The 25,959-nt window shown below is 45.5% G+C and overlaps 1 protein-coding gene across 1 annotated transcript; it reads right to left on the bottom strand.

The window, feature by feature from the left end:
• Positions 1-1,268: 1,268 nt before the first annotated feature.
• On the bottom strand, positions 1,269-25,848 carry lrrc75a (leucine rich repeat containing 75A). The gene is made up of 6 exons (XM_078106759.1): positions 25,719-25,848; positions 25,320-25,612; positions 14,336-14,464; positions 7,140-7,252; positions 2,415-2,688; positions 1,269-2,178 (listed from the first exon to the last, which is right to left on the bottom strand). Exons 2-6 carry the CDS (start codon positions 25,578-25,580, stop codon positions 1,576-1,578), a joined length of 1,380 nt encoding a protein of 459 aa, XP_077962885.1. The 5' UTR covers positions 25,581-25,612; positions 25,719-25,848; the 3' UTR covers positions 1,269-1,575.
• Positions 25,849-25,959: the final 111 nt, after the last annotated feature.

Below are 25,959 nucleotides of genomic sequence, written 5' to 3'. Positions count from 1 at the left end.
GGCCTCACCACTAGATGGCGCCACATTCCGCACACAGCAGCTTTAAAGGGTTGCAATCTCAAGAAAAAAGGCGAGAGTACGAAAAGAAAAAGTTCTAAAAGTCTTTAAATCTTAATAGTGGCTCAGATATATGCAAACGGCATCCGAGCCTTTGAGATCAAATCCAAATAACAAGTCATTTGAATTGACACTTATTGAGACATTTCCTCTGAGTTTCTAAGTTTCTGAGTGTTGTTGCGTTTGATGGTCTGCAACGTGACGCTCGATGACCTCGCTACATTCCACCTGTCAGATTCCTTGTCTAATATGCGTTAAATGCGAGGACACGTGGTGCAGCGTCTGTTCGGTTGGACTCTCCCCCAAAATGAGCCACGCAACTTGAAGGGACACTTTGGCAATTTCGTATCGCGGATCCGTGACGCGTTAACACGACGTGTAGTGGGAAATCAGCTCAGCTGTCTTTACATGCCTCACATTTTTGCAGCTGTGTGGGGCAAACGCATTCATTTTTAACTGCCTTTAACATTACGTGTGTCCGTCCTGTCCGTTCCAGTCAAACGTTTCCTCTCGGTGCATTTTTATAATAATAATAATTTCACACATGAAGATCCTGGTTCACATTTCTCCCAACATTTAAAGACATAAATCCTGTATATAGATTAAACTACTCCCACACTACAAAAATAACACCTTGCTTCTCGTGTGTCTTTCGTCTTTAGATAGATGATCTTCCATCGAAATGTCTTCCACCCGCACGGATAAAAAGCATCATACTTCACGTACTGTACATCCAAATATACTGTTTGTTAAAGCTTTGCATTGGACTATAAGTGACGCAGGTGAAGGTAAAGCTCCGGCTGGGGGAGGCTACATACTGAGGTTAGTTGATATATAAACACGTGAGCACAAGTGAAAGATGATTATAAGGGAAAAGGCGACTAATCTGCACTTTCTTTTGGGAATAAAATAATCTCATCCCTCCACTTTCTTACTGCTCTCCTCTCAATCCTCGGATATTCTTCCTTCAACACCTTTTATGTCTTTTGATTTCAGCTGATTTCTTCTCCTCCGCCGAAACTCGGTGCATCTGTTCTTCTTTCTTACTCTCATAAACGAGCAGGTTTTCCACCGAAGCGCTCGCCTCCTTGATTCCCGTCTTCTGCTCCATCTGGCCGACGTGGGAGTAAAACATCCAAATCACTTTTAGCAAAAAACCCGCTTTTAAAGGGCCCTGGATAGTTTTTGTGTCTTTTTTTTTCTCTCATCTCTCAACAACACGGGACGCGCGTCACAGGCACATGAAGGTATCGCCACGGTTACCAGGAGGAGCAGGACCTGAATAAAAGCTATACATAAAAGCCTCGTGTGATGTAGCCGGTCTATTCTAGCGTTAGCGTCCTCCGTCCTTTTCCGTGTCCCGGCCTCCCGGCGTCAGCATCCCCGCGCCTCATGCGGCGCCTTGCCGTGGGTCCGCCTCCTCCCCGACCTCTTTGACGTCCTCTCGTCTCCTCACGCGCAGGCCTCGACGCGGAGGGCGGGCGGGGGGCGCGTGAGCGGGTCAGGGAGGAGCAGCGGTCAGGTCAGGTGACCCGATCGGTCCGTCGCCGCCTCCTCCGAGTCGTCGGCCTCCTCTGCTCTCATTGGCTCCGTGGCACCAGAGGAGCGCTGCGACTGGCTGGAGCAGGACAGGTGGGAGGAGTCGTCGTCGGCCATCACCGCTCTCCCGCCGGCCGCCGCCGTCTGTTCCTCCTCCTCCTCCTCCTCCTTCCCTCTACAACACCTCCTCCTCCTCCCCTCCTTTCTCTGCTCGCCGAGCGTCCACATGCTCTCGTCCTCTTCGTCCTTCCCCTGCGCCTCCCTATCGAAGTCCAGCAGCTCCTCCATCATCTCCTCGATCTCCAGCTCCCCGTCCAGCTCCTCCTCCACCTCCGACCGCAGCTCGCCCATGCTCTCCGTCCGGTTGGCGTCGTCCGTCTCCTCCTCCTCCTCCCCCCCGAGGCCCCTCGGCCTCTCGGGGGGTTCGCTGGCCTGACTCTCTCCGAACTCCAGGATGGTGGGCAGGTTCCCCTGCTTGGGGCAGCGCTTCCTCAGGCTGACCAGGAAGGGCTGCGGCAGGGAGAAGATGTCCACGTTGTTGCCCAGGTCGATCCACGTCACGCTGGGGAAGGTCCTCGGGTCCTGGGGAGGAAACCAAAAACATGAGAAACATCAACCTTTTCGCCTCTGATCAGTCCTGGTCCTCTAAATCAAAATCCCGCCCCGCTTTGACTCTGATTGGCTACCAAGACTTTGCCTTTGGAATAAAGAATTCTGTTTCTTTTTTTTTTTTACTTCCTGGTTTGACGCGAAACCAGAGGATCCGCTCAGGTCGATAATCAGAAACACACAAAACACGCTGTGAGAATTCGTCCGACCTTCAGGGCGTCGGTCAGCTCCTTCAGGACGGCGCGGGTCAGCCGGTTCCCGTTCAGCGCCAGCGTCTCCAGGCGCGGCAGGGCGGCCAGCGTGGGCAGCAGCAGCAGGAAGGCCTCGTCCGTCAGCTCGCTGAAGCCCAGCTCCAGGCTGACCACGGCGGGGGCGTGGCGCCGCAGGTGAGCGCACAGGCGCTCCGCGTCCCGGGGCGCCAGCGGGATGCCGGACAGGTCCAAGGCGCCGCTGGAGAGGGGCAACGACAGCACCGCCTTCAGGCTGGAGACGGAAACCAACGGGTAAAGAGAGCCTGAGAAACCCCCATGATGCATTTCTCCATTTCTACTCCCATAGTGAAACGAGTTGAATTGATCCCTAGAGGGCATTTATTTACTGAAGCGACTTCACTGTGTCAATGTTTGTTCTGGTTTATTCCTCCGCTCCAAATTGTTTCAACCCAATTCAAAACCACAGCACCGTTTTTTATGGACAGTGAAGTTTGGACCGATAAAGGAAGAGTTTTAAATGATTATTTAGGTTTAATAAAGACAATAAAGCTTCAGGGAAAGATGGTTTGGATAAAAAATGGATCTGGGAGAATCGAGGGATCGGACACTGGTCCTGATCTAGTTTGTGGTGAAAAAAAGGAGGTGATCTCGTTTCTGACCCGGTGAGTAAAACAACTTCACACTGACGCCATCGAAAAGAGTTGCACGTGCTTCTTTTAATCTTTAAAATCTCGACATCTGATTTTTTAAAGTTTTGTTCTTTGAGAAATCAGTATGAACCTCCAGTAGCTGGAAGCTGGCGACCTGCGTAGCGCCACCTACCACGCATGTGACCTCTCACCCCGTGACTCATAAGCTCCTCCTCCTCCGCCGTAATCACATCTCCAACCCCCCCCAACAAAAGGGGGCTGCTTTTAGCTCAGCTCTCACTGCTGCTGTGTCCAGACGGAGACGAGAAGCCGCCCACTGCTTTCGTGACGCACAAGTTGAGTCCAGGTGAGAAGGAGGACGCGCGCTGCGTGTGGATGAAGCGGCGGGGGAGGGAGGGGGGCCGGGGGGGGGGGTTACACAGAGGGTTCTTTTCACGTTTAATTAGAAGCATATCTGTGTTTTTGCTGTGTGAAGGTGAGAGAACCCTCTGTGTTACCGTCAAACCCACGCGAGGAAGCATTGGGCGAGAGGGGGGGGGGGGGGCACAAGGACTCCTTCAGGGACTCCAAAGGGTTGATGGGAATAAATAGGAGCCTCGTTTGTGCAGCATCTCCATACACCGATTAGGCCCGGCATCCGCCGGAGAGGGGGAGGAGCTTAAAGGGCTGAAATCTGCTGCCGGTTGGCGGCTCCGGTGGAAGGAGGGGGGGCTCAGCTCCCAGCAGCTCCTCTTCATCCTCCCCCTCCTCCTCCTCGGGACGTAGTGCTGGATCTGCTGGGGGGGAGGGAGGCCCCGGGAGAACCAGAACCAGGACCGAGAGGGTTCAGGCGCTGACACCCTGCTGCGGTATAGGGAAGATCGGCCGACGGGGGCCCCCCCCTGCTGGAGCTGTTGCCCCCACGACCCGACCCTGGATAAGCGGTTGAAGATGGACGAATGAAATTAAAACTGTATTTCTCTAACTATCACTGATAGATAACTAAATGATGAACATCCCCAGAGCTCCACAGGAACCAAGAGGAGTTGCTCCTCGTGTCACCGCCCGGGGGGGTGTGACACCGCAGGAGGTCACTGGTGGAATCAACACCAGTCACAATGTGGTGCATTTAAAGCAGACGACCCGGGTCACACAGCTGAAGGTCACATTTGAATATTTATGCTTTGACACAATACTGGATATGACTTTGGGCGGCGTGGGCTGGAACACAAGTTTAACATCTGGACTTTTCTTTTCTCCTCCTAAGCCCTGTGAGACCCGGTCGTTCAGATCCAAGCGCATCGACCTGGTGTGTATTTTTAGAAGCAATGTTTTGCTGTTTTACGGCCCTGGTGTCACTGCAAAGCCACTACAAAGAGCGAGGGGACGGATTCAGAGGACGAGACAAAAGATGCTTTTAAAGCAATCAGATTCATCTCAAAACGTCCCGATCTCCAGTCTGTTACGGGCCGCGTTAATATTTCAACCATCTGTGAAAACAGCAGCGCTCTCTGTGATGAACAAGTAGGACTGAAATAAATGGAGGAGTCCCTTTTCGTGCACGGTGACACCAGGAAAGCAGCAGGGCGTCGTATTAAAACGCCGCGGAGCAGCTAAAATAGAGGAAGACAAAAGGAAAGCATGAGCTGTGAAGGAGAATAGACAGAAGCGTTTAAAACACCTATTCAAACATCACCAGGCAAGAGAAAAAGCTCTTTTGTGAAGGACCATTTAAAAAGATGCTTTTTCCTCATAAAAATCTGCCAATCTGCCGCATTAAAGCCATTAAATCTCAATAAAAGCTTTGAATCTATTACGACTAATAAGAAATGTTTGTAGTTTATTGAATAAACCCTTTGGAGATGTGAAGGCCTACATGGTGATAAAACAAAACGTGTTAGTCCGGTTCCACAGCTGAAGGTAACGTGTTGTTCAAAAGGTGCTGAGTCAGTCACTCTATCGCCGTGCTAAAGATGCTAATGTAGCTAACTGTAGTCACCCCAACGTTAATTCTTGGTTATTATATACCGCTCTATTTGACTCAATTTGCTCTATTGAAGAAGGAATACATCAAGAGAGAAGTAGATTCATCTTCTCATAGATGTCTGTGGGAGCAGAGGAGTCGCCCCCTGCTGGTCACTACACAGAATGCAGCTTCAATACACAGAACCTGCTCAGAACGCTCAGTTTCTTCCCAATATCAGCTGATTGACTCACGTCAGTACTGTCATTGGATCCTTCCATCTGGAGTTCAAATGGAAAGAATAATAAGAACAGTAACCTAGTTACCGTTTTAGTTACTCTGCATCGGTTATTCTGTAAAGCTTTCATTGCCTCCTCGTGCTTCAATAAAATATCATACTGAACTTCCTCCTCAAGGAGCCGATTGGGATGCAAAGAAGTTCCCGTGAGAGGTGCGCAGCCAATCAATGACTCTGACTTCAATGATTATAACCCTGCAACAGAACATTTCCAATACCAACGTTTCCTGTCGCAAGACGCAGGCACGGCACAGTGGGGGGAGGGGAAGGGGGGGCAGGGTCATGAACACAATTAGCGATCATATTGGCAGGTCATGGGGCGGTCATCTAACCTCGGCGAGGCCTCATTATTTTCCCTCCGGCAGCATGAAGTCATGAGAGATGTATAAACTACCCTGGTACTGGTGGTGGTGGTGGGGTGGGGGGGGCACACACAGATGAAAATGTTAGAAATAGAATTTTCCGTTTGAATTAACAGAGCGGGTCAGAGTGGCAGCCATTTTCATGTGTAGTTGCCATACCGACCGTCGTTACCCACTGAGGAAGGTTTGGCAGCCATGTAGCTTCACCCACACTCAATCGTAGGAAAGCACAAGATAACAAGTCACACTTTATCTGTACCCTGTACAGGACGTACAGGATTAAAGAATTGTGTAATTAGCAACCCTGCTGGCTAACTGGTTGCCAGCTAGTTATCCAGTTTACTAATTCCAGCAACGCTGCTACCCCCAGTTGTATTGAAGCTTTGTGTGTTTAAGCTGCATTCTGTGTAGTGACCAGCAGGGGGCGACTCCTCTGGTCATAGAAGTCTATGAGAAAATGACTACTTCTCTCTTGATGTATTCCCTCAGTAAACATTTACGGTCTCAGTCTCTAGTTTGAAGTCTTCTTCAACACAACATGATAATCATAATTTAGTCAATTGTTGTCCATTTAGAGTCAAACAGACCATAAATAGGGGACGCTTTAGGGCGGGGCTAACTGTGTCTCTATGTCACTCCTCCTTTGTCCAAGTACGTTAACTTCCTGTTAATGGTTCCCAGAGAACAATGAGACACTTTTCGTGAGATATTCTAGGATCCGTTTTATATACGTTGTGATATTTGCGTTTTTTCTTGTCTTCTTTCTCGCGCTTCACGTCCAGCAAATAAAAGCTGCTTCCTTCCTGGCGAGAGACGTTGCGTCCACGCTCTGCTAAAAGTAACTCCCACGAGAATATCTGCCGTCACATTGTTTTCCTCAGTTTTCTCTGCAGGGGTCTCAGACCTTGGTGGGTGTGTGGGGGGCTGTGAAGCTGCCTCAGTTCAAACCACTGAGAGGAACTTGTAGATCACAATGAAAGGAGCAGTTGTTCTGCCTTGTCAATGCTGCTTTGTTTTTCACCGTTCACAACCACACAAAAAACTATGGTCCATTTGAGGCGAGCAGACCGTAAAGCAGAGGAGGCTTCAAGCAGTTCATCATCTGTAAACAGTAATGTCTTCACTTTTAAATATTTCACCTGGAGGTAATAAGAAATCATTTTGCACATCATACACAGAACTGTTTTATCGGGTGAATTGTTTGTTTTATCGTGACTGCTTTGCGTGTGCGTAACGCTGCTTCATACATTAAAAGCTTTTGTTCGGTCGCGTTGTGACCTTCAGAATGAGGTTTCCACACCACGCAGGAGACAAGAGGAAGAGAGCTCCCGCCCTCACGAGGTGAACGCGAATGGCTTTGAGCGAGTGAAAGTCCCGCTCAAACACAAACATAAAACGACGGATAAAAAAAACACCATGAAGACGGCGACCATTTGAGAGAGGAATCAAAAGGCAAAGAGACTCACTCACCAGGCCTGAGGCTTCCTCTTCAGGAGGCCCTGCCTCCTCCACTGAGAGTGGGGGCTCAGATGATACGTCAGCTGGCGACAAACCTTCTCCATCGCCCCGAGAGAGTCGCCCTCCTGGTGGACAACACACAGTCCAGACGAGGACGTCCGTTAGAGACAACCTGGGATCTCCTCCGAGATTAAAATCACACAATTATGGGTAGAAATCTGGATATCTGAGCCATGAATTTAAGAGAAACTGTGATATACTTCAGAATAAAATCGTATAACCATGGAGAACAAATCCTATGAAACTAAAGTCCTAAATTAAGATGAAAGAAACTCCATTGTGACACACAGAAAGATTCAAGATGTCAGAAACCAGTTACACTAATATTTTCTGTTATGTCTTTGTTTAAAGTGTCACATTGTGCTGAAGATGAGCAACAAGTGGTGGATTTAGAAACATAATTAAGTTACTGGTCGGAGGTTGGACACCAGATCAACGGAGCGTTACGAAGGCAACAGACATTATTAAAGGATCTGAAGACGACTGGAGCGAAGAGTTTGTCAACACACCAAGTGTTCGAGTTGACAAGCACACACACACACACACACTCAGAGACACACACACACACACACTGGGGAACTGAGCGCCATACACGGCGCGTTGATTGGTTGTGTCCCAATTAGCGACGTCACCTTCGCTTTGAGCCATTGAGTCGTGACTCGATGGAATCCGACTCCTCAGGCGACACGTAGATCACGCGTGACACACGTGACACACGCCGATTCCATCTCAGTTTGTTCTTACGGTCCCACCAGAGTCAATCTTTACAACATGGGATTGTAGTTTAGATTCAACACCTCGTTTTTTGGTTTTAAAAAATGAATCAAGATAACTAATAATAATAATTAATAATGTACAACAGCAAAAGTGTTTAAACTAAATGTTTGAGTTTATCCAGCGAGTTTTAATAATCCATCCACTCAAAACCCCCTCACATGACATCCTCAATTTTTTCATAATTGAGGAGATTTTAGTATATTTTACATGTTTTTATTTTTATTTTCGGTTGATACAGGATACATGAACAGAACAGCACTCAACATACAGGATAACCGCCCACACCCCCAAACCCAGATACAAAAACAACGCACAATAAAACACAACAAAAAATAAAAGTGGAAATAAACGTACAATAATAATAACAAAATAAAAAGCAAAAAACACAGCGATTGCTTTAAATGAACTGTGCAGTAATGAATAGATACCAGTAAATATTCCAAACAAAGTTTCCAGAAGAAAATAAATTAATGAATAAATAAACCTCCCTCTGACATTCATCCCCTTTTCAGACCATCCTCTTTTTTTATATGATGAGGATTTTTTATATGGTGGATTTCTTCCCTCGCTGAGTCAGTCACAAAACCTCCTATAAAAGGGCTTTTCTACTAAGACACTTGATAATGAACAGAGTGGAAATACAATTACAATAAACCCTGCTGGGTTTTCATCACCCGTCTGCCTTCATACCTCAACCATACTGTGTGTGTGTGTGTGTGTGAGTGTATTGAAATGAATGTATTCAGGGGGTGAGTCAGGTTTGCAGGTTTCTAGCTTTATGTCTCGAGCAGATGGTGAAAGGACAAAGTGATATCAACAAAGACACACTTCCTTTAACTGTGAGGTACCACATTCTAGTTCACGTCTGTGTGTGTGCGTGTGTGTGTGTGTGTGTGTGTGTGTGCGTGCATTTCCTTTTGCTTTGTAAAATGCTGCAGGGCAATAGCTGAATAATAAAAAAACAATTTTTCTGTCAGTCTGCGTTGGTGGAAGTGAATAAATCGATGGCCGCAGGGCGGCGGAGTAGAAAGTTCTTCCCCACCTGCTAATCAAATTTCTCATTTGTCATATTACTCACAACGGTGAAGATGTTCTTGTAATGTTTATGTCTGGTCGGAAATAAAAGTTGAAGAAAAATTTAGTTTCTTTTGTAAATCTAATATATACAATTTCACATGTATTATATGTGTAAATCAGAAAGAGAGCAATAGATTGTTTACTTAAAGCTGCACCAACTAATAATATACATTCATTTTACGTTTTACGGAGCGTTTCCGTGTTTTTCAGCCACCTGTTTTGACTTTACGGCCAACAATTGTTTTATTTCTCATCAATGTCGTTCATGGCAACAGAAGGATGGAAAAACGCTCCAAAAACCCTCTTAAATTGGCCAATGGCTGGTGAACAGGTGTCGACAGGGACTGACTGCCAGTGTAGAGACTCTCATCACGTCAATGAGGCTCCACGAATCGAAGCGCCTTGAAGCGAATGAGCGAGAGCTCGGGGTCGATGCAAACAGCCCGTGGCTTCTTTGTGGCCTTTTTTTTTTTTTTACACCTCACAGCATCCCGCTCTCCTCATCTCCTCCTCCTTTTTCATCCTCTTTCGATCCCTTCCTCTCCTTCGTCTTGTCTTTTTCTAAATGCTTCTTGCTCGGCTGTCCTGCCTCCCTCTCCCGTTGCATTATTGATACAGCACACATCTTTGAATCTCTCCCGTCCCCAGGGGGCCGATGACCTCCCTCTCCATCACTCCGTCTTATTCATCTGTCTGCTTCATCTCGGTTCCCTCCCCCTCAGGCCAACCTGCTGATGCAGTTATTTTGCACGGTACAACTCGAGCTCGTAGCTTTAGTCATATTTATCTAGCACCCCTGTGCATGCTCCAGTAAATTACTGACAAACTCCATTCTGCAGATGAATTGTTTGGATAATTCAATCTTATTGCTGTCGTTTCAGCGGTGAGGAGGTGAAAGGGGAGACCAGGCGGCAGAGGTGGATGGGCAGCGCATCGTCATTGAGCTGCAGGCTAATGCTAAGCTGCGCCTTGTCTTTCAGCTGCAGACTAGTGCTAAGCTAAAGCTAAGTTGTCTTTGAGACGCAGACTAGTGCTGCGTTCACACCAAAAGCGAAGCGAATTATTCGTGCGAGCAGATTCCACGCAAAGTCAATGCATCCGATCGCAAATGAGGCGAATTTTAATTTTAGACGCAAAACGAGTGAAGCGAAAAATTTGCCTGACGCTGTAACAGAGTAACAGAGATAAGCCACGCCCCCCTTACAGAAGCGAACAACGCCAAAAAAATGGGACGCAAATTAAGTGAAATACCTACAACTAGTCGGGCGAGTAAAACTTTTTTAAAATTTGCTTCGCTTTTGGCGTGAACGCACCATATCGCTACGTTGCGGCGCGCTAGTCTTTGAGCTGCTTAGCTAACGCTAAGCTACGCCTCCTCGTCTTTCGCCTTCGAAAGAAGAGAAAGGTTTATTGCCGCGCTGCCGACGTCTCATGCGTCCCACTGCGACCTTGACACCCTGTCACAAACACATCAGAGACACACGACCTTCACAGAGAATCTGACACCGTGAATCAGAGCCGATTGGCTAATATCTGACCTGTCATAGCAAGGTCAGCCCCATTCAGACATGAATACTGCACTGCAATTAAAAGGGGGGGGGGGGTGTAAGTGTGGAAGAGCGAAGGGACGGGAAGAACAAAGGAGCGAAAAGAAGGAGAAAGGACAAACCCGGGCGCCGCAGAGGAGAAGCGCTCTGTGTGTCGCCCTGCTTAGCTTACGTCACACCGCAATGAATGGACCTTTCTGCTCGCTGCTCGGAGGCCGCTGTGCGGCGCCGAGGTGAAAATCCACACCAGCACGTCTGCGTTGACGCGTGTGCTTTGTGCTCGTGTCTTTGCTGCCGAGTGCATTTTTCTACCAGCAGAGCGAGGATTAGCACGTTAGCTCTGAGTTGGCTTTGGCCTTCTCCTCTGGGCACATTTCACCTGTTACCGGTTACCTGTCAGCCTCACATCATGCAAAACTAAAGAGACGCGCAAACCGTGTGTTAACCCTGCCTGTCCATCCTGGTTGAGAACTCAAAAACCAATAATAGCACTGGATTCTTTCTGTGGTTTCTACCACAAACCACACACCTTCAACACATTGTGAAGGTAAACAACTAATTAAATTAAACTGTTTCTTATTTCTCTTTCTAGAAATAAAACAACACACTGTTCTCTTCCCACAGTATCGACTCATTATTAAGAAACAACATAATAAGGAGGTTAATTCCAATAACTCCACACGGTACGTTATGCTCAGACCAATATATCCATTATTTATTAGTGTTTTTATTTAGAATGATTGCATAACAATGCTAATGCTAAACGAATACATTGGATGAAACAGCTGAAAATAATATTTTACATTTGTTGGTTGCATTTAATTAATTGTTCAGACTTATTGATTAGTTGTTTAAGGTTCTTGAAGGATAATTAAATGAACCATAAAGGGTTAACTCTGATGTGATGAATGATTATATTAATGCACCAAGAAAACTTCCTCAATCTTTTAATCATGTCTGTGGACTAAAGAGGATATCAGTCCTGTTGTTCACGTGTGGAAAGGTGTTATTAACCCTCCAGCAGCTTCGCAGAATTAATGTTTGTATTAATCAGACAGTTTAATCAGGCGGTGATGGCGGAACAGTTAAATCAGCAAATCCTCTCGCTCCAGAGAGATGTAGTGGCTGAAGCAAGAGAGTCTCGCGACCATTTAACCGTCTGTTAAAGCCATCGTCACCGTGTGTATCGGCGATGGTCGCGAGTACATTAACAACACAGACTGTAACAGCCGAAGTGTCAACGACAGCAACGACAGTAAAAGGCAGCGGGTGGAGAAGCTGAGGGCGCAGATAGCGGTCGGAGCTCGGTAAACGTGGCTTTGGGGGAAAACAACAATCTAAGAACAGGTTCCCTCTGCAGACGTCAGCAGAGCGGGTTACATGTATACTGTGTCTCTGAGGACCTTCTGGATGGAAACATGTTCCTCTGAGGAGGACGATTGTCAATAATTTTTACCGTCTGGGACTTTACTGCACAATCAAACGTTTTCTACGCGAACTAGTAAATTAGATTTAGGAAAATATTGTAAAAATATTTGGTTAGGTTTAGGTTCACGCTATTTACGTTACAATAAGTACGGAAATACACAAGGTAGTATTATTGTTCTTCAAGACTATTTTCAACGTCATTTTTTAAACTTTTTTGTCAGTGACATTTTACAACATAAGATATTTTGACTTTTTTCGCCCAAATTTCGAAACATTTCCTGACCTAAAAATCACCAGGGCCATAACGAAAAAGGTTGAAAAAGGTTTTGGAAAGACATTCATACGTTGAAATAACCTTTTCAAAAGTGAAGCAAATATCTGTGAAAGGAAAAGTAAAACAGAACAGCAATGAATGGTGTCAGACAGGAAGGAAAGAGCCGAATGAGGAGGAAATAACACCTCACAGCGTCTCCTCCTGTTTCTCTCTCGTTGCTCCTCTATGCACATAACAACACCCCCTCTGGTGTTTCTATCATCTCTGCTCTTCTCTTCTCATCAGGAACTGTACACAAAAACCTTCTCCTCCATTTCCTCCGTGGTTTCAGCATGTGTGCAGAATGCCTCTCGTACGCTAATAACAAACATTTGTCAGTTCCCGCGGTGCATTCGGGGCCCCGTAATTCAAATCTGGTTCCTTTTTCAATGAATAGAACATTTGCAGATAATCATTTTTTTTCTTCGGGAGATTTATGTGGATCTAGTTTTCCCTCGGTTTTATTTGATCATTCAGAAGCTGCACTCCCTGTTCACCAAAATAAAAATGCCTCTGAGGGTGTAGCTTGAGATGAGAATCTTCAATATAAAACCAGTTATGTCTTCCTTAAACGGATATCTAGAGGAAGATCTAAACAGTTGCCTTTGTGATATTAATCCTGCATTCACTCATACCAACAGCAACACGAAGGCCCAGCGGCTGAAAGTAACGTTGGTATCACATTAAGGTTAACGTAAATGTCACAGTAATGTTACCGTTAGCATCACATTAACATTACCTCAAGTCAATTTATTACCTCAGCTAACAGCAGTTATGTCAAATTACTGGTTACCTAAGATAACAATAGTAACGTTGGTTAACATTTATTATTTATTATAACCTTTATTATATTATATGATATAGATTACTAGTTTAGTGAAATAACTAGTTATTTAGCAAGCTTAGTTACTTAAGATAAAATTAGTAATTTCAGCTATCAATAGTTAAGAGTTTTGCTGAAATGTGTTCTATTAGCAAAAATGACTGAATGAATGGCTGAGTTAGCTAAAACTAGGTTATATTAGCTAATATTAGCAAATTAAGCTAATACGATAGGGAAGTTAAAACGACTGGTAACGTAAACCAACAGTAATTACAATAGCTAACAATAATTACGTTAGCTAACATTAAAACGTAGCGGTCTCCAAACCCGGACAGTTTTTAGCTAGCTAATTGATTATGATAAGCTAATGATTGTGTAATGTTTTCAGGTGATTTAACCATGTTTAAGTAAGCGTTAGTTCCTTACCTTTCGAGTCAAGTACAGTTTTAATTATGAAAGTTAAAATTTTCTTAACCAGTCGGTAAAAGGACGCTAACGCGCTGGTATAGTCATGACCCGGACAGAAGTCCATTGTCATTGTAAACATTATTTTTCGCAGGGATTAAATAGTGGTTCAAGGGTCGCCAAAATTACATTTCCTTTAGCTCATGCTTTCATCCAAAGCGACTTACATTGCATGTTTAACCCATGGTTTTACATTTGCCGGGGGAGCGGTTAGGTGTTGGGTGTAAAAGTTCAAGTTGCGTGTGTCCGTGTAGGGGCAATACTAGCTTCCGCTGGCTGGGTTTGGAAACAGTCACATTATGTTGGCGGTTCGGCGCTGAGCGGCGTTTCACAAGTGGGCCCATGGTCGTTCCCATCTTCATCTCCTCATACCTCCCCACATTATTCATCCAGCATGGCCGCTGTCGGGCTTTTTCTCCCCCCCCCCGGTGACACGGTGGACAACGTGAACGGACAAACTCAAAGGCACCGTGCTGCCCTCAAGGACACACACACTCTCACACACTCACAGCAACACAACCACTTACAGCACTTCCGTAACCTAATAGTGTCACACAAAATGATCGTCAAATAGCAGCAGCAAAATGAATCACGGTGGTCATGGTGTGTGTGTAGGTGTGTGTGTGTGTGTGTGTGTGTGAGAGCATGCACACACGTTTACTGTAAACGCCACTATCTGTGTTCCACGGTAACCTAGATGTGTGTCTTTGTGTCTTACCGTCTTGGAGCAGTGGACGTATCGCGCCAGGCTGATAATCAGGTCATGCGTGATCGGGTCAACCAGGTTTCTGAAGCTGGCGTAGCGGTACAACACGTCATCCAGAGACGTTGACTCCATACCCAGGTCCTACAATGCACAGAAAATATTCCACTCATTGCATTATATTTTAATATCTTTAATTGTTGGCGTCCTCAGGCACATGGTGATCTAATGACTTGGCTGTGGCAGACCTTCCTCGCTAACAAACGCTGCCCAAAAGCAGTGATTTCAATGTCTGTTGCGTTGCTTCCCGCCCGTCTGTCCGCTTGATGCTGAGGGGGAAAGTAAACTGTGTCGAGGATTGTGAAAGTGTGCGAATTATCAGCCTATTGGCGGAACTTCACGTCCTTCTTAAAGCTTGAAAAAGAGAAAGGACAACTAGTTTTATTAGACTTTTAGAGGACTGTAACAAAGCTGCTGGAAGTTGTTGACTGAAAACTACTCGTCATAGGACCATTTTTTAAATTTTAATTTATCCTCAGTGTGGGAGTAGAGGGAAAGGTCATGAACTCCCTCGGTAGTATGAACATGCTCATTTCATTGCATCCGCCCAATTAGATAAAGATCATCCTGACAATTTGAGCTCACACAGAGTGGAAAATGGAAATGAGAAGGTTTGAATGTGGGCAGTAAAAGTCTGGGTAATCTGCTCATTACATATTGACATTCATAGAAATACAAGTGGAGCTATAGCTTGATTGTGGAGGAACAGATACAATTATTGGCCTTTAGTGGTTCTAACGCCTTCTGCCTCAGGCGGCAACCTCAGTTTCTGAAGAGGGAAGCCAAAGCTTCATGTATTAAAGCTGCATTCCGTGTAGTGACCAGCAGGGGGTGACTCCTCTGCTCCCATAGACGTCTATGAGGAAATGACTCTACTTCTCTGTAGTGACCAGCAGGGGGCGACTCCTCTGCTCCCATAGACGTCTATGAGGAAATGACTCTACTTCTCTGTAGTGACCAGCAGGGGGCGACTCCTCTGCTCCCATAGACGTCTATGAGGAAATGACTCTACTTCTCTGTAGTGACCAGCAGGGGGCGACTCCTCTGCTCCCATAGACGTCTATGAGGAAATGACTCTACTTCTCTGTAGTGACCAGCAGGGGGCGACTCCTCTGCTCCCATAGACGTCTATGAGAAAATGACTCTACTTCTCTCTTGATTTATCCCCTCAGTAAACATTGTAAACATGAGTTTATCGTCTCAATCTTTAGTCTTCAAGACAGCTTGATGTTCATTTAGTACATTATGGCTCGGGCTACAAGCTAGCATTTAGCGTTTAGCAATGTCTGTCAAGACTTTGGTTTGGCATTTCTCACTTATCTGTATTTTGAGACCTGTTATAGAAATTCAGCTGGATTTTACAATGTGATAAAGTAAATAGTGGAAATGTATTAAGTTTATAATTTTACATCTGCAAAATAACTACAAAATGTCAACAAAGCTGTAACAATAAAGCCCTCCATAGCTATCAGTTCGATCTAAAATAAAATACTATATAATACTAGCACTCATACAAAAGATGCAATATACAATTTAGTAACTGCAATCGACTTGTGTTAATGTTTCCTTTGTTTGTTTCCAAAGGTACAAAATAAACCTCAAATTTTATTGTATTTGAAATGAGGAGGACAACAGCCATCGAGTACATCTCTGCCACAAACATGCCGTAAAGCCTCCGCCTTTCTCTCCACGCCAATGTTTTGATTTGTGTCTGTGAATGCATGTTGTGACCTCAGGTGATCATCGCTCATCGAGTCTGCAGATTTATTTCTGTGTTTGTTCGAATTTTTTCAGACAGTTAAGTGGCATCAAGGCCAAACGGGAGCGAGAGAGACAGATGCTCTCTCCCACAAATAGGTATGACTCACTGAAGGTTTCCGTGCTGCCTATTGTTTTGCAAAAGAGGCGCTTCGATTGGATGACACACACACACACACACACGCACACACACAGACACAGACACACACACGCCAATAATAGCAACACAGCAGATTAGAGCGACCTGCAATGGGTGCATCAACAGGTGTGTGTTACATTGTTTCCAGTTGGATTCACACCTTCCAGCAAGATGCATTGTGGTTCTGTAAAATGTCTTTTTACGACTACAGAGCCGTTTTATTGTATATATATTATATATCATGTTGGCTCATGTAAATGCTCCAGATAGATTTTTAGTTATAGAAACCTGGTCTTGTAGCAAAGGGACATGGTTCAAAATGTAATGCATGCACCAAATGAGGCTAAAAAGTGGTTCCATTTACCTCCAAATCCGAATTACAGCAGCACTAAATACGGTCTTAATAAGCATCGTGACGAATTACCCAGGAGGTTGTTTTTCTGTGAAATCTAATGTCAAATATAGTTTGACAATGACATGACTGTGCAAATAGGTGGAAGTGAATCCTCAGTCTCTCTCTCATCTGAACAAAAGAAGGTTCACAAACCAGCAATTAAAGAGTGTCGACAACGTGCGTGTTCGCTGCGGAGGTAGAAATTTAAAAAAAGGAAAGAAATACGAGGTTGTTATTCACCCTCCAGATGAGCCTTCCACTGTCTACATCAGCCTCTTCCATTAAATATTCACGACGAGGACAAAATAGAAACGTCTACTTCTACAACTCTTAACGGGAGATGGTAACTGAGGCTGGTTTTGACCTTCTAAAGATCACACACTGACCCGACAGACTCGTCCACTTCTGTCAGGATGAAGTTAATGAAAACCAGCTGAGGAATTATTGTTGTTATTCACATTTTCATATCAAAAGGCCTGTTTAGGGATCTCCTCAGGTGACATTTCGAGGTGCTGCAGGATGAAATGCAAAAGTGTGATTCATATAATGACACGACAATGGAAATATCTGCAACAAGGGTGACAACATGAAGGATGGGGGCTTTAATTTGCACTGAAACAAATTGCTGTAAATTTACGGTGCATTTCTAACGGTATCTTACAGTATGTCATAATAACTGTAACATACAGTTAAATTTCCATCCCTTGCTTGTAAATTAACAGCCAATGTCATGAATAAACAGTTAAACCTGTCAATTTACAATAATAGCAGACTACCGTAATTCAACTGCATGTTACATATATTTTATGAAGTGGTGGAAATACACATACAAGTGCAGTGAATCACAATCCATCTACATCTGTTGTAGGTTAATGTATGGAAGCCCATGTCAGCCACTGAAAAACAGGTCCTGTAAGTCATCATAATGAGATAGTATCTCATGAGATACGATGATGACTTTGACTTACAGGACATTACTATACATGCAGCTGTCACTTTTATCCCAAACCCCCATGGTTTGACATAATGTATGTGAAGTAATTGGGGATTAGGTGTCTTGCTCAGGGACACTTCAACTTGGCACAGGGAGCAGCCAGGATTCAAACCGCCAACCTTGTGCTGCACAGCACACCCTCCCTATCCCATGCGCCGCCTTCGCTGTAGTGCCGCTGTCAGTGGCCGGAATGTAAAGATTATAAATATTTGTATTATTTAAAGTGTTCATTGCCTAAAAGTCATTTGAGTGTTAATCGTGACCGACTGCTCCTGAACGTGACGTCAGACGCGTAATCTCAGTTCATCCAGAACACCTGTCAGTTCAACATGGGAGGAGTTTCTCATTGCCTCGTCTCTCCAAGTAACGTTGGTAAGTGTTAACATTCTCCTTCCTTACATGTTGTCTTCCTCAACTTTGTATTTTTAATATTTTACCAATGACAGTGTTTCTAAATATTTTAATTTGGTTTGTTTTACAGAGGCACTGGATTAAGGACGCCAGTCATTTACCTTGTTCCTAATGATTTTATGATTCATTAGGTGTCCCTCCCTCACTGAGAGCAAAACACTCGACTAGGTCTCGACTCTTCGCTGTCCTTGCGCCGAAATGGTGGAACGCGCTCTCTGAAGACATCAGGACCGCAGAGAGCCTTCACATCTTCCGCCGCAAACTAAAGACACACCTCTTCAGACTCTACCTCGACTAAAGACTAACAAATTGCAGCACTTAAATTGTACTTGTGACGTCACTCATCTATAGCAAATTGTAAATTCGCTTATTTGAGGAAATTGCACTTTCTTGTTTCTTGTTCTCCTGAGTTTGTACCCTATGGTTGAATGCACTTATTGTACGTCGCTTTGGATAAAAGCGTCAGCTAAATGACATGTAATGTAATGTAATGTAATGATTCATTTTTTTATTATTGTATACATGCGGCATATTTTATGTTTTGTTCTTGGTTACAAATGCCGAACATTTTTCTAATAAACTCCAACCACTATGACCGAAATGAGTTTGGTTGTCTTTCTTTAATTTATGGGGAATTAAATGCGAAAGTATACGGTTACAAGTAAACGATAACATTCTGGTATTTATAACACAAAAACAGTAATCGTATGGTAAGAAACTGAAATCCAATATACAACAACATACCGTAACTTACGGTAGGGCACTGTAAATAAAACAGTAAGTTACTAGCGTCGACTGCCAGGAAATTGCAGTTAATTCACAGTAAAATTCGTTCAAGTTTACGGTAACATAGTGTAAAAACTATTTACGGCATTATACCGTAAAATAACGGTAAATTCCTGGCGTCCTAGCTGCCAGTAAAATTCCCGTTAATTTACCGTAACATTTTTTAGAGTGTGAACAAATAATAACTCCTTATTGTTTAGAACAGTCTGGGGTAGATAATAGTGGCAATAAATATAAAACAAAATTGAAATCAAACAGACAAATCATCCTGCAGTCTATCTGTACTTTTATTTATTCAATGAAATATAGGGAGGGCTTTATAATGGCAAATATACGGCCATACGATAAAAGTGTAACAACATATATGTGATTGAATAAATCAGATTTTAGTATAAAGACATACGCATAAAATGGAAGAAAGAAGGAGAGTTGGATCAAACATATCTGTTGGTTCTTGAACGTAAACAAGGATTTAAAACCCCCGATTGTGTCCAGAACTTTAAACAAAGGATGTTCAGTAGCCGGTCGTCACTGGATGAAGCACCGGTCACTAACGACGAGTCCCGAAACCCAGTGAACCCGTGAGGTCAGAGGTCAGAGGTAACGGTTCTAAACAGAGCAGCGGTTCATCACACCACGAGACCGACAAGCAGCAGGTAACCACGGCGACGACGGAGGGAGTCTGACCAATGAAACCTCATTGATTACATGAGAATCCGTTATGAAGAGTTTTTTCTATTGCAGTTTGTTTACATACAAGAAAAATGCAGCAATGTCTATTATCTTTTCTCATAATATGATCAAAAAGAACCAATAAGAGTCGCCGGTAGGACCGACAGGATGAGCAGTACAGAGATCCCAGTAATACGCGTCCCTGCTAGTCAAATGCTACGAGATGACATAATAATCCAGCTAACACACAGCGCGTGAACCACTGCGCAAACATTTAGCGCTCGTGGAGGTTTCCACAGACGCTGATGGTCATCGTTTAGCTCTTGGGGGGGTCGTGGGGGGGAAATTGAAGGGCGGTGATGAAGAAGATGTCCTATCATTAGCTCTTAACAGAGCTCCGGCTTGATTAATCAATGTCTATTTGTTCCGAGCCCTTATCCCTCCGACCATCGCCATGGTATCCGGGCAACATGGAGGAGAGCCTGGTAACTGCAAACAAGATCTTCTTCTTCGGAGTCATTTCCCCTCTTCTTCTTTTCTCTCCTGGAGTGTCCTCTAATGTCTCTGTAATCTCTGCCTCTCGTCTTCATCGGCGGTTCAAACCCTCGGCGTTTATTTCTCCTCGTTTTCATCCTCAGTAATTGTCTTCATCCGATTCATCGCACGTTCTGGTCCATCACAAACTGTTCCGTACCAGAGCTATGAAGCCGCCTGATGAGGAGGAGCTTTTGGTTTTTCACGAGCCAGCGTTTTGTTTTCATCCCTTAGCATCGCTGTTCTAAATTATTCCAGACTGGAGGCCTGAAAACCGATTTCACCTCCAGAGGTTGAAAGAGCTTGACCTCCACCCTCCACCCACTGGATGCAGTCTGCTCCTTCCTATCGACACAACAGCAGTACTCTAATAACACGACGAGATGAGGAAATATGTTAAGTTTATAAATTGTGTTGAAATCGCCTGATGAGGAGCAGCCTGCCAGGTGCTGTTAGAGGCTTTGAGGTCCACCACAAATCTCCAAGCAGCAGATGCCGTTAATGGACGGACACTAAAGAGAGGCTGCAAACAAAGGCCTGAACATCTCACAATGAGGCCAGATGAAGAAAGGTACTTAGGGTTAGGGTCACACAAACAACCACACCTTTCATCCTCAGTGCACGCGCTTTATCGGCTGAGAAAACCAGAGTTCACAGGCAAACAATCGGTTGTGCTTCCGGCGCTGTGGCAGTAGAAGGAGGAGGAACTACCGGATATAGAACCAGAAATGAGTCAACGATTTTCACTTAAGGTTTGCTTGTCTCCAAGGTCTGTGGTTGAGAAAAAAGTCTAAATGAGATTAATAAACGTTCTCACTAGAACACTAGACCTCCATGTGACCGTGGTGGAGATCCTCTATAGTCTAACGTGAAGTCATGTGACCGTGGTGGAGATCCTCTATAGTCTAACGTGAAGTCATGTGACCGTGGTGGAGATCCTCTATAGTCTAACGTGAAGTCATGTGACCGTGGTGGAGATCCTCTATAGTCTAACGTGAAGTCATGTGACCGTGGTGGAGATCCTCTATAGTCTAACGTGAAGTCATGTGACCGTGGTGGAGATCCTTTATAGTCTAACGTGAAGTCATGTGACCGTGGTGGAGATCCTCTATAGTCTAACGTGAAGTCATGTGACCGTGGTGGAGATCCTTTATAGTCTAACGTGAAGTCATGTGACCGTAGTGGAGATCCTCTATAGTCTAATGTGAAGTCATGTGACCGTGCTGGAGATCCTCTATAGTCTAACATGAAGTCATGTGACCGTGTTGGAGATCCTCTATAGTCTAACGTGAAGTCATGTGACCGTGGTGGAGATCCTCTATAGTCTAACGTGAAGTCATGTGACCGTGGTGGAGATCCTTTATAGTCTAACGTGAAGTCATGTGACCGTGGTGGAGATCCTCTATAGTCTAACGTGAAGTCATGTGACCGTGCTGGAGATCCTCTATAGTCTAACATGAAGTCATGTGACCGTGGTGGAGATCCTCTATAGTCTAACGTGAAGTCATGTGACCGTGGTGGAGATCCTCTATAGTCTAACGTGAAGTCATGTGACCGTGGTGGAGATCCTCCATAGTCTAACATGAAGTCATGTGACCGTGGTGGAGATCCTCTATAGTCTAACGTGAAGTCATGTGACCGTGGTGGAGATCCTCTGTAGTCTAACACGAAGTCATGTGACCGTGGTGGAGATCCTTTATAGTCTAACGTGAAGTCATGTGACCGTGGTGGGGATCCTTTATAGTCTAACATGAAGTCATGTGACCGTGGTGGAGATCCTTTGTAGTCTAACATGAAGTCATGTGACCGTGGTGGAGATCCTCTATAGTCTAACATGAAGTCATGTGACCGTGGTGGAGATCCTCTATAGTCTAACACAAAGTCATGTGACCGTGGTGGAGATCCTCTATAGTCTAACACAAAGTCATGTGACCGTGGTGGAGATCCTCTATAGTCTAACGTGAAGTCATGTGACCGTGGTGGAGATCCTTTATAGTCTAACGTGAAGTCATGTGACCGTGGTGGAGATCCTCTATAGTCTAACATGAAGTCATGTGACCGTGGTGGAGATCCTCTATAGTCTAACACAAAGTCATGTGACCGTGGTGGAGATCCTCTATAGTCTAACACAAAGTCATGTGACCGTGGTGGAGATCCTCTATAGTCTAACATGAAGTCATGTGACCGTGGTGGAGATCCTTTATAGTCTAACGTGAAGTCATGTGACCGTGGTGGAGATCCTTTATAGTCTAACGTGAAGTCATGTGACCGTGGTGGAGATCCTTTATAGTCTAACATGAAGTCATGTGACTGTGGTGGAGATCCTCTATAGTCTAACGTGAAGTCATGTGACCGTGGTGGAGATCCTCTATAGTCTAACGTGAAGTCATGTGACCGTGGTGGAGATCCTCTATAGTCTAACGTGAAGTCATGTGACCGTGGTGGAGATCCTTTATAGTCTAACGTGAAGTCATGTGACCGTGGTGGAGATCCTCTATAGTCTAACGTGAAGTCATGTGACCGTGGTGGAGATCCTTTATAGTCTAACGTGAAGTCATGTGACCGTAGTGGAGATCCTCTATAGTCTAATGTGAAGTCATGTGACCGTGCTGGAGATCCTCTATAGTCTAACATGAAGTCATGTGACCGTGGTGGAGATCCTCTATAGTCTAACGTGAAGTCATGTGACCGTGGTGGAGATCCTCTATAGTCTAACGTGAAGTCATGTGACCGTGGTGGAGATCCTTTATAGTCTAACGTGAAGTCATGTGACCGTGGTGGAGATCCTCTATAGTCTAACGTGAAGTCATGTGACCGTGCTGGAGATCCTCTATAGTCTAACATGAAGTCATGTGACCGTGGTGGAGATCCTCTATAGTCTAACGTGAAGTCATGTGACCGTGGTGGAGATCCTCTATAGTCTAACGTGAAGTCATGTGACCGTGGTGGAGATCCTCCATAGTCTAACATGAAGTCATGTGACCGTGGTGGAGATCCTCTATAGTCTAACGTGAAGTCATGTGACCGTGGTGGAGATCCTCTGTAGTCTAACACGAAGTCATGTGACCGTGGTGGAGATCCTTTATAGTCTAACGTGAAGTCATGTGACCGTGGTGGGGATCCTTTATAGTCTAACATGAAGTCATGTGACCGTGGTGGAGATCCTTTGTAGTCTAACATGAAGTCATGTGACCGTGGTGGAGATCCTCTATAGTCTAACATGAAGTCATGTGACCGTGGTGGAGATCCTCTATAGTCTAACACAAAGTCATGTGACCGTGGTGGAGATCCTCTATAGTCTAACACAAAGTCATGTGACCGTGGTGGAGATCCTCTATAGTCTAACGTGAAGTCATGTGACCGTGGTGGAGATCCTTTATAGTCTAACGTGAAGTCATGTGACCGTGGTGGAGATCCTCTATAGTCTAACATGAAGTCATGTGACCGTGGTGGAGATCCTCTATAGTCTAACACAAAGTCATGTGACCGTGGTGGAGATCCTCTATAGTCTAACACAAAGTCATGTGACCGTGGTGGAGATCCTCTATAGTCTAACATGAAGTCATGTGACCGTGGTGGAGATCCTTTATAGTCTAACGTGAAGTCATGTGACCGTGGTGGAGATCCTTTATAGTCTAACGTGAAGTCATGTGACCGTGGTGGAGATCCTTTATAGTCTAACATGAAGTCATGTGACTGTGGTGGAGATCCTCTATAGTCTAACATGAAGTCATGTGACCGTGGTGACAAGCTGAAACCAGTTTACACCCAACGAGACTTTGATATGTCATAATTTTGAATAATCGGTTGATTGACGAAGCAAATAATTGGCTGTCCATTGTTATTGTTTTCCTAATCACACAGAGCCCGTTTTTATGTCTAACCTGACTCTCTTCCTCTGGAGACTTGTGGCTCAATCGAGCAGTGTCATGGATGAAAGCCCCACCTCCAACACACACACAAACACACAAACACAAACACACACACACACACACACACACACACACCTGATAACAGTGATGGATGAAGAGGTGAACTGTGTCTTTCATTGATTCAAGGATTAACATTCTAAACGATAAGAAAACTGGAACACAAAAGCAGCTCCGAGGCCCCAAACAATAAACTGTGAAGCAGAGTGTGTGTGTGTGTGTGTGTGTGTGTGTGTGTGTGCGCGTTGGGAGGCACTGTTCCCTGTGGCTGAGTCATAGAGGGATAAACGGAGGCAGCGTATGGATTGTGTGCATTCCGTCGTCAGGGGCTCACGGCTCCCTTCCCCCGGCCTGCTCTCCTCCGAATGACAATGACGTATCAGATTTAACACTTCACATCATCGCTCGCTTCCTCCTTTTCAGTTCAACTGGTGGCATTTCTTATTTCCCTTTGTGTCTCAGCCCCTCACCTTCTGCAGGGAAAAGCCTAGTTTATGCTTCTGCCTTTTCAGAGAGACGCAAGGAAACGCGTGTCCCTTGCGTGTCCTTGCGTGTCCCTTGCGTGTCCCTTGCGTGTCTTTTCACACCTCCTTGCGAGCGTCGACCCATTTTTCTAGACTAGCGTCAAAAGCGACGCAGCCTCCCGCAGCACCAGGCTGTGATTGGTCCGCTGACTACGTCCTTTACGGAGTCTCACGTCTCCGTTTTCACAGCACAATACGGCCGTTATTAAAAGGAAGAACGTTTACGAGAGAACGGATCAGATTGAAGAGCTTTTGTGTGAAGAAATGCGTAAATATGATCACGTGTACAAGCCGTCATTGGGGGACTATTAGGACGCCGGATGGCCTCTGATTCATGGAGGGAGATCTCCACAAACGAGGGGAACAAAGTCGTGGAGGAAAACACGGGACAAATGTGAAATCACAGGCTTCTTTTCGCTCCGTCAGTCGCCAAGGGGGGGCTGGACCCCAGGACGTATCGATGAGTTTGCCTCGGTCCTGGTTCTGGTTCTCAGGGTCGGACCCCGCTGCAGTAAAACGAGAGGTTTTCTAAAGGGACTCTGGTGTGAGGAAGCACTACTACTTTAGGCCACAGGGGGCGCCAGAACCAACACAACAAAAGGTCTTCTATAGTACGGCGGAGTGTGGCCCTTTGGCAAGTCCCCCCCCCCCACATAGCAGACACCTCATGCGAATGCAAAGAAATGAACAGAGCAAGTGGTCGTCTGTGGTGACCTTGTGACCTCTGAGAGCTTCACACACACACACACACACACACACACACACACACACACACACACACACACACAGAGCTGCTACCTGTCGGAGAGTCTTGAGCATCTCCGTGGCCTCGTCCTGTTTGCCCTGCTTGGCCATCAGCATCATCTCCTGGATCATGCCGATGCGGCGCTGGTACGGCGGCGGCGGCGTCGACGACGACCCGCCGCGGCCCACGCGGTCCCCCGACTTCAGCATGAGGGAGGCCAAGATGTCGCCCCGCTCCTTGGTGGGCGTCCGTCTCCAGCCGTGCTGGGGACTGGCCCCTCCGGCCTCCTGGCCCTTGGTCTGCTTGGCACCCATCGGGTGGAGGTGTTTGGTTGACGTTTGGTTAACTGTTTGGAGGAGACGGTGCAAAGAAGTCACGCGCACCGACCGCGTGTGATCGGTGTCTGAGATGCGCCTTCTGATGATGATGATGATGTGTGAGGCAAAACAGACCCAAACTGCTGGAGAAGAAAGCTCATCATCACCACACAAACATGCAGAGGATGAAGCTCCAGTTTAGGGGGAACTTGTCAAACCGGAGACAGTGCAGCTCAGGTGGGGAACAGATCCGAGGGAGCTGCGTGCAGCATGGCTGCAAAAAAACAACACAAAAAACACACACACAGGGAGACACAAAGTCAGGAGGCAGGAGCGCTACCGGCTGCAGCGGCCCGTCCGCAGCCTCCCATCCCGG

The sequence above is a fragment of the Gasterosteus aculeatus genome, chromosome 1 (assembly GCF_964276395.1).
Source record: "Gasterosteus aculeatus chromosome 1, fGasAcu3.hap1.1, whole genome shotgun sequence".
NCBI lineage: Eukaryota > Metazoa > Chordata > Actinopteri > Perciformes > Gasterosteidae > Gasterosteus > Gasterosteus aculeatus.
Note: the sequence above shows the minus strand (reverse complement) of the source record. Positions and strands in the feature narration are given on the sequence as shown.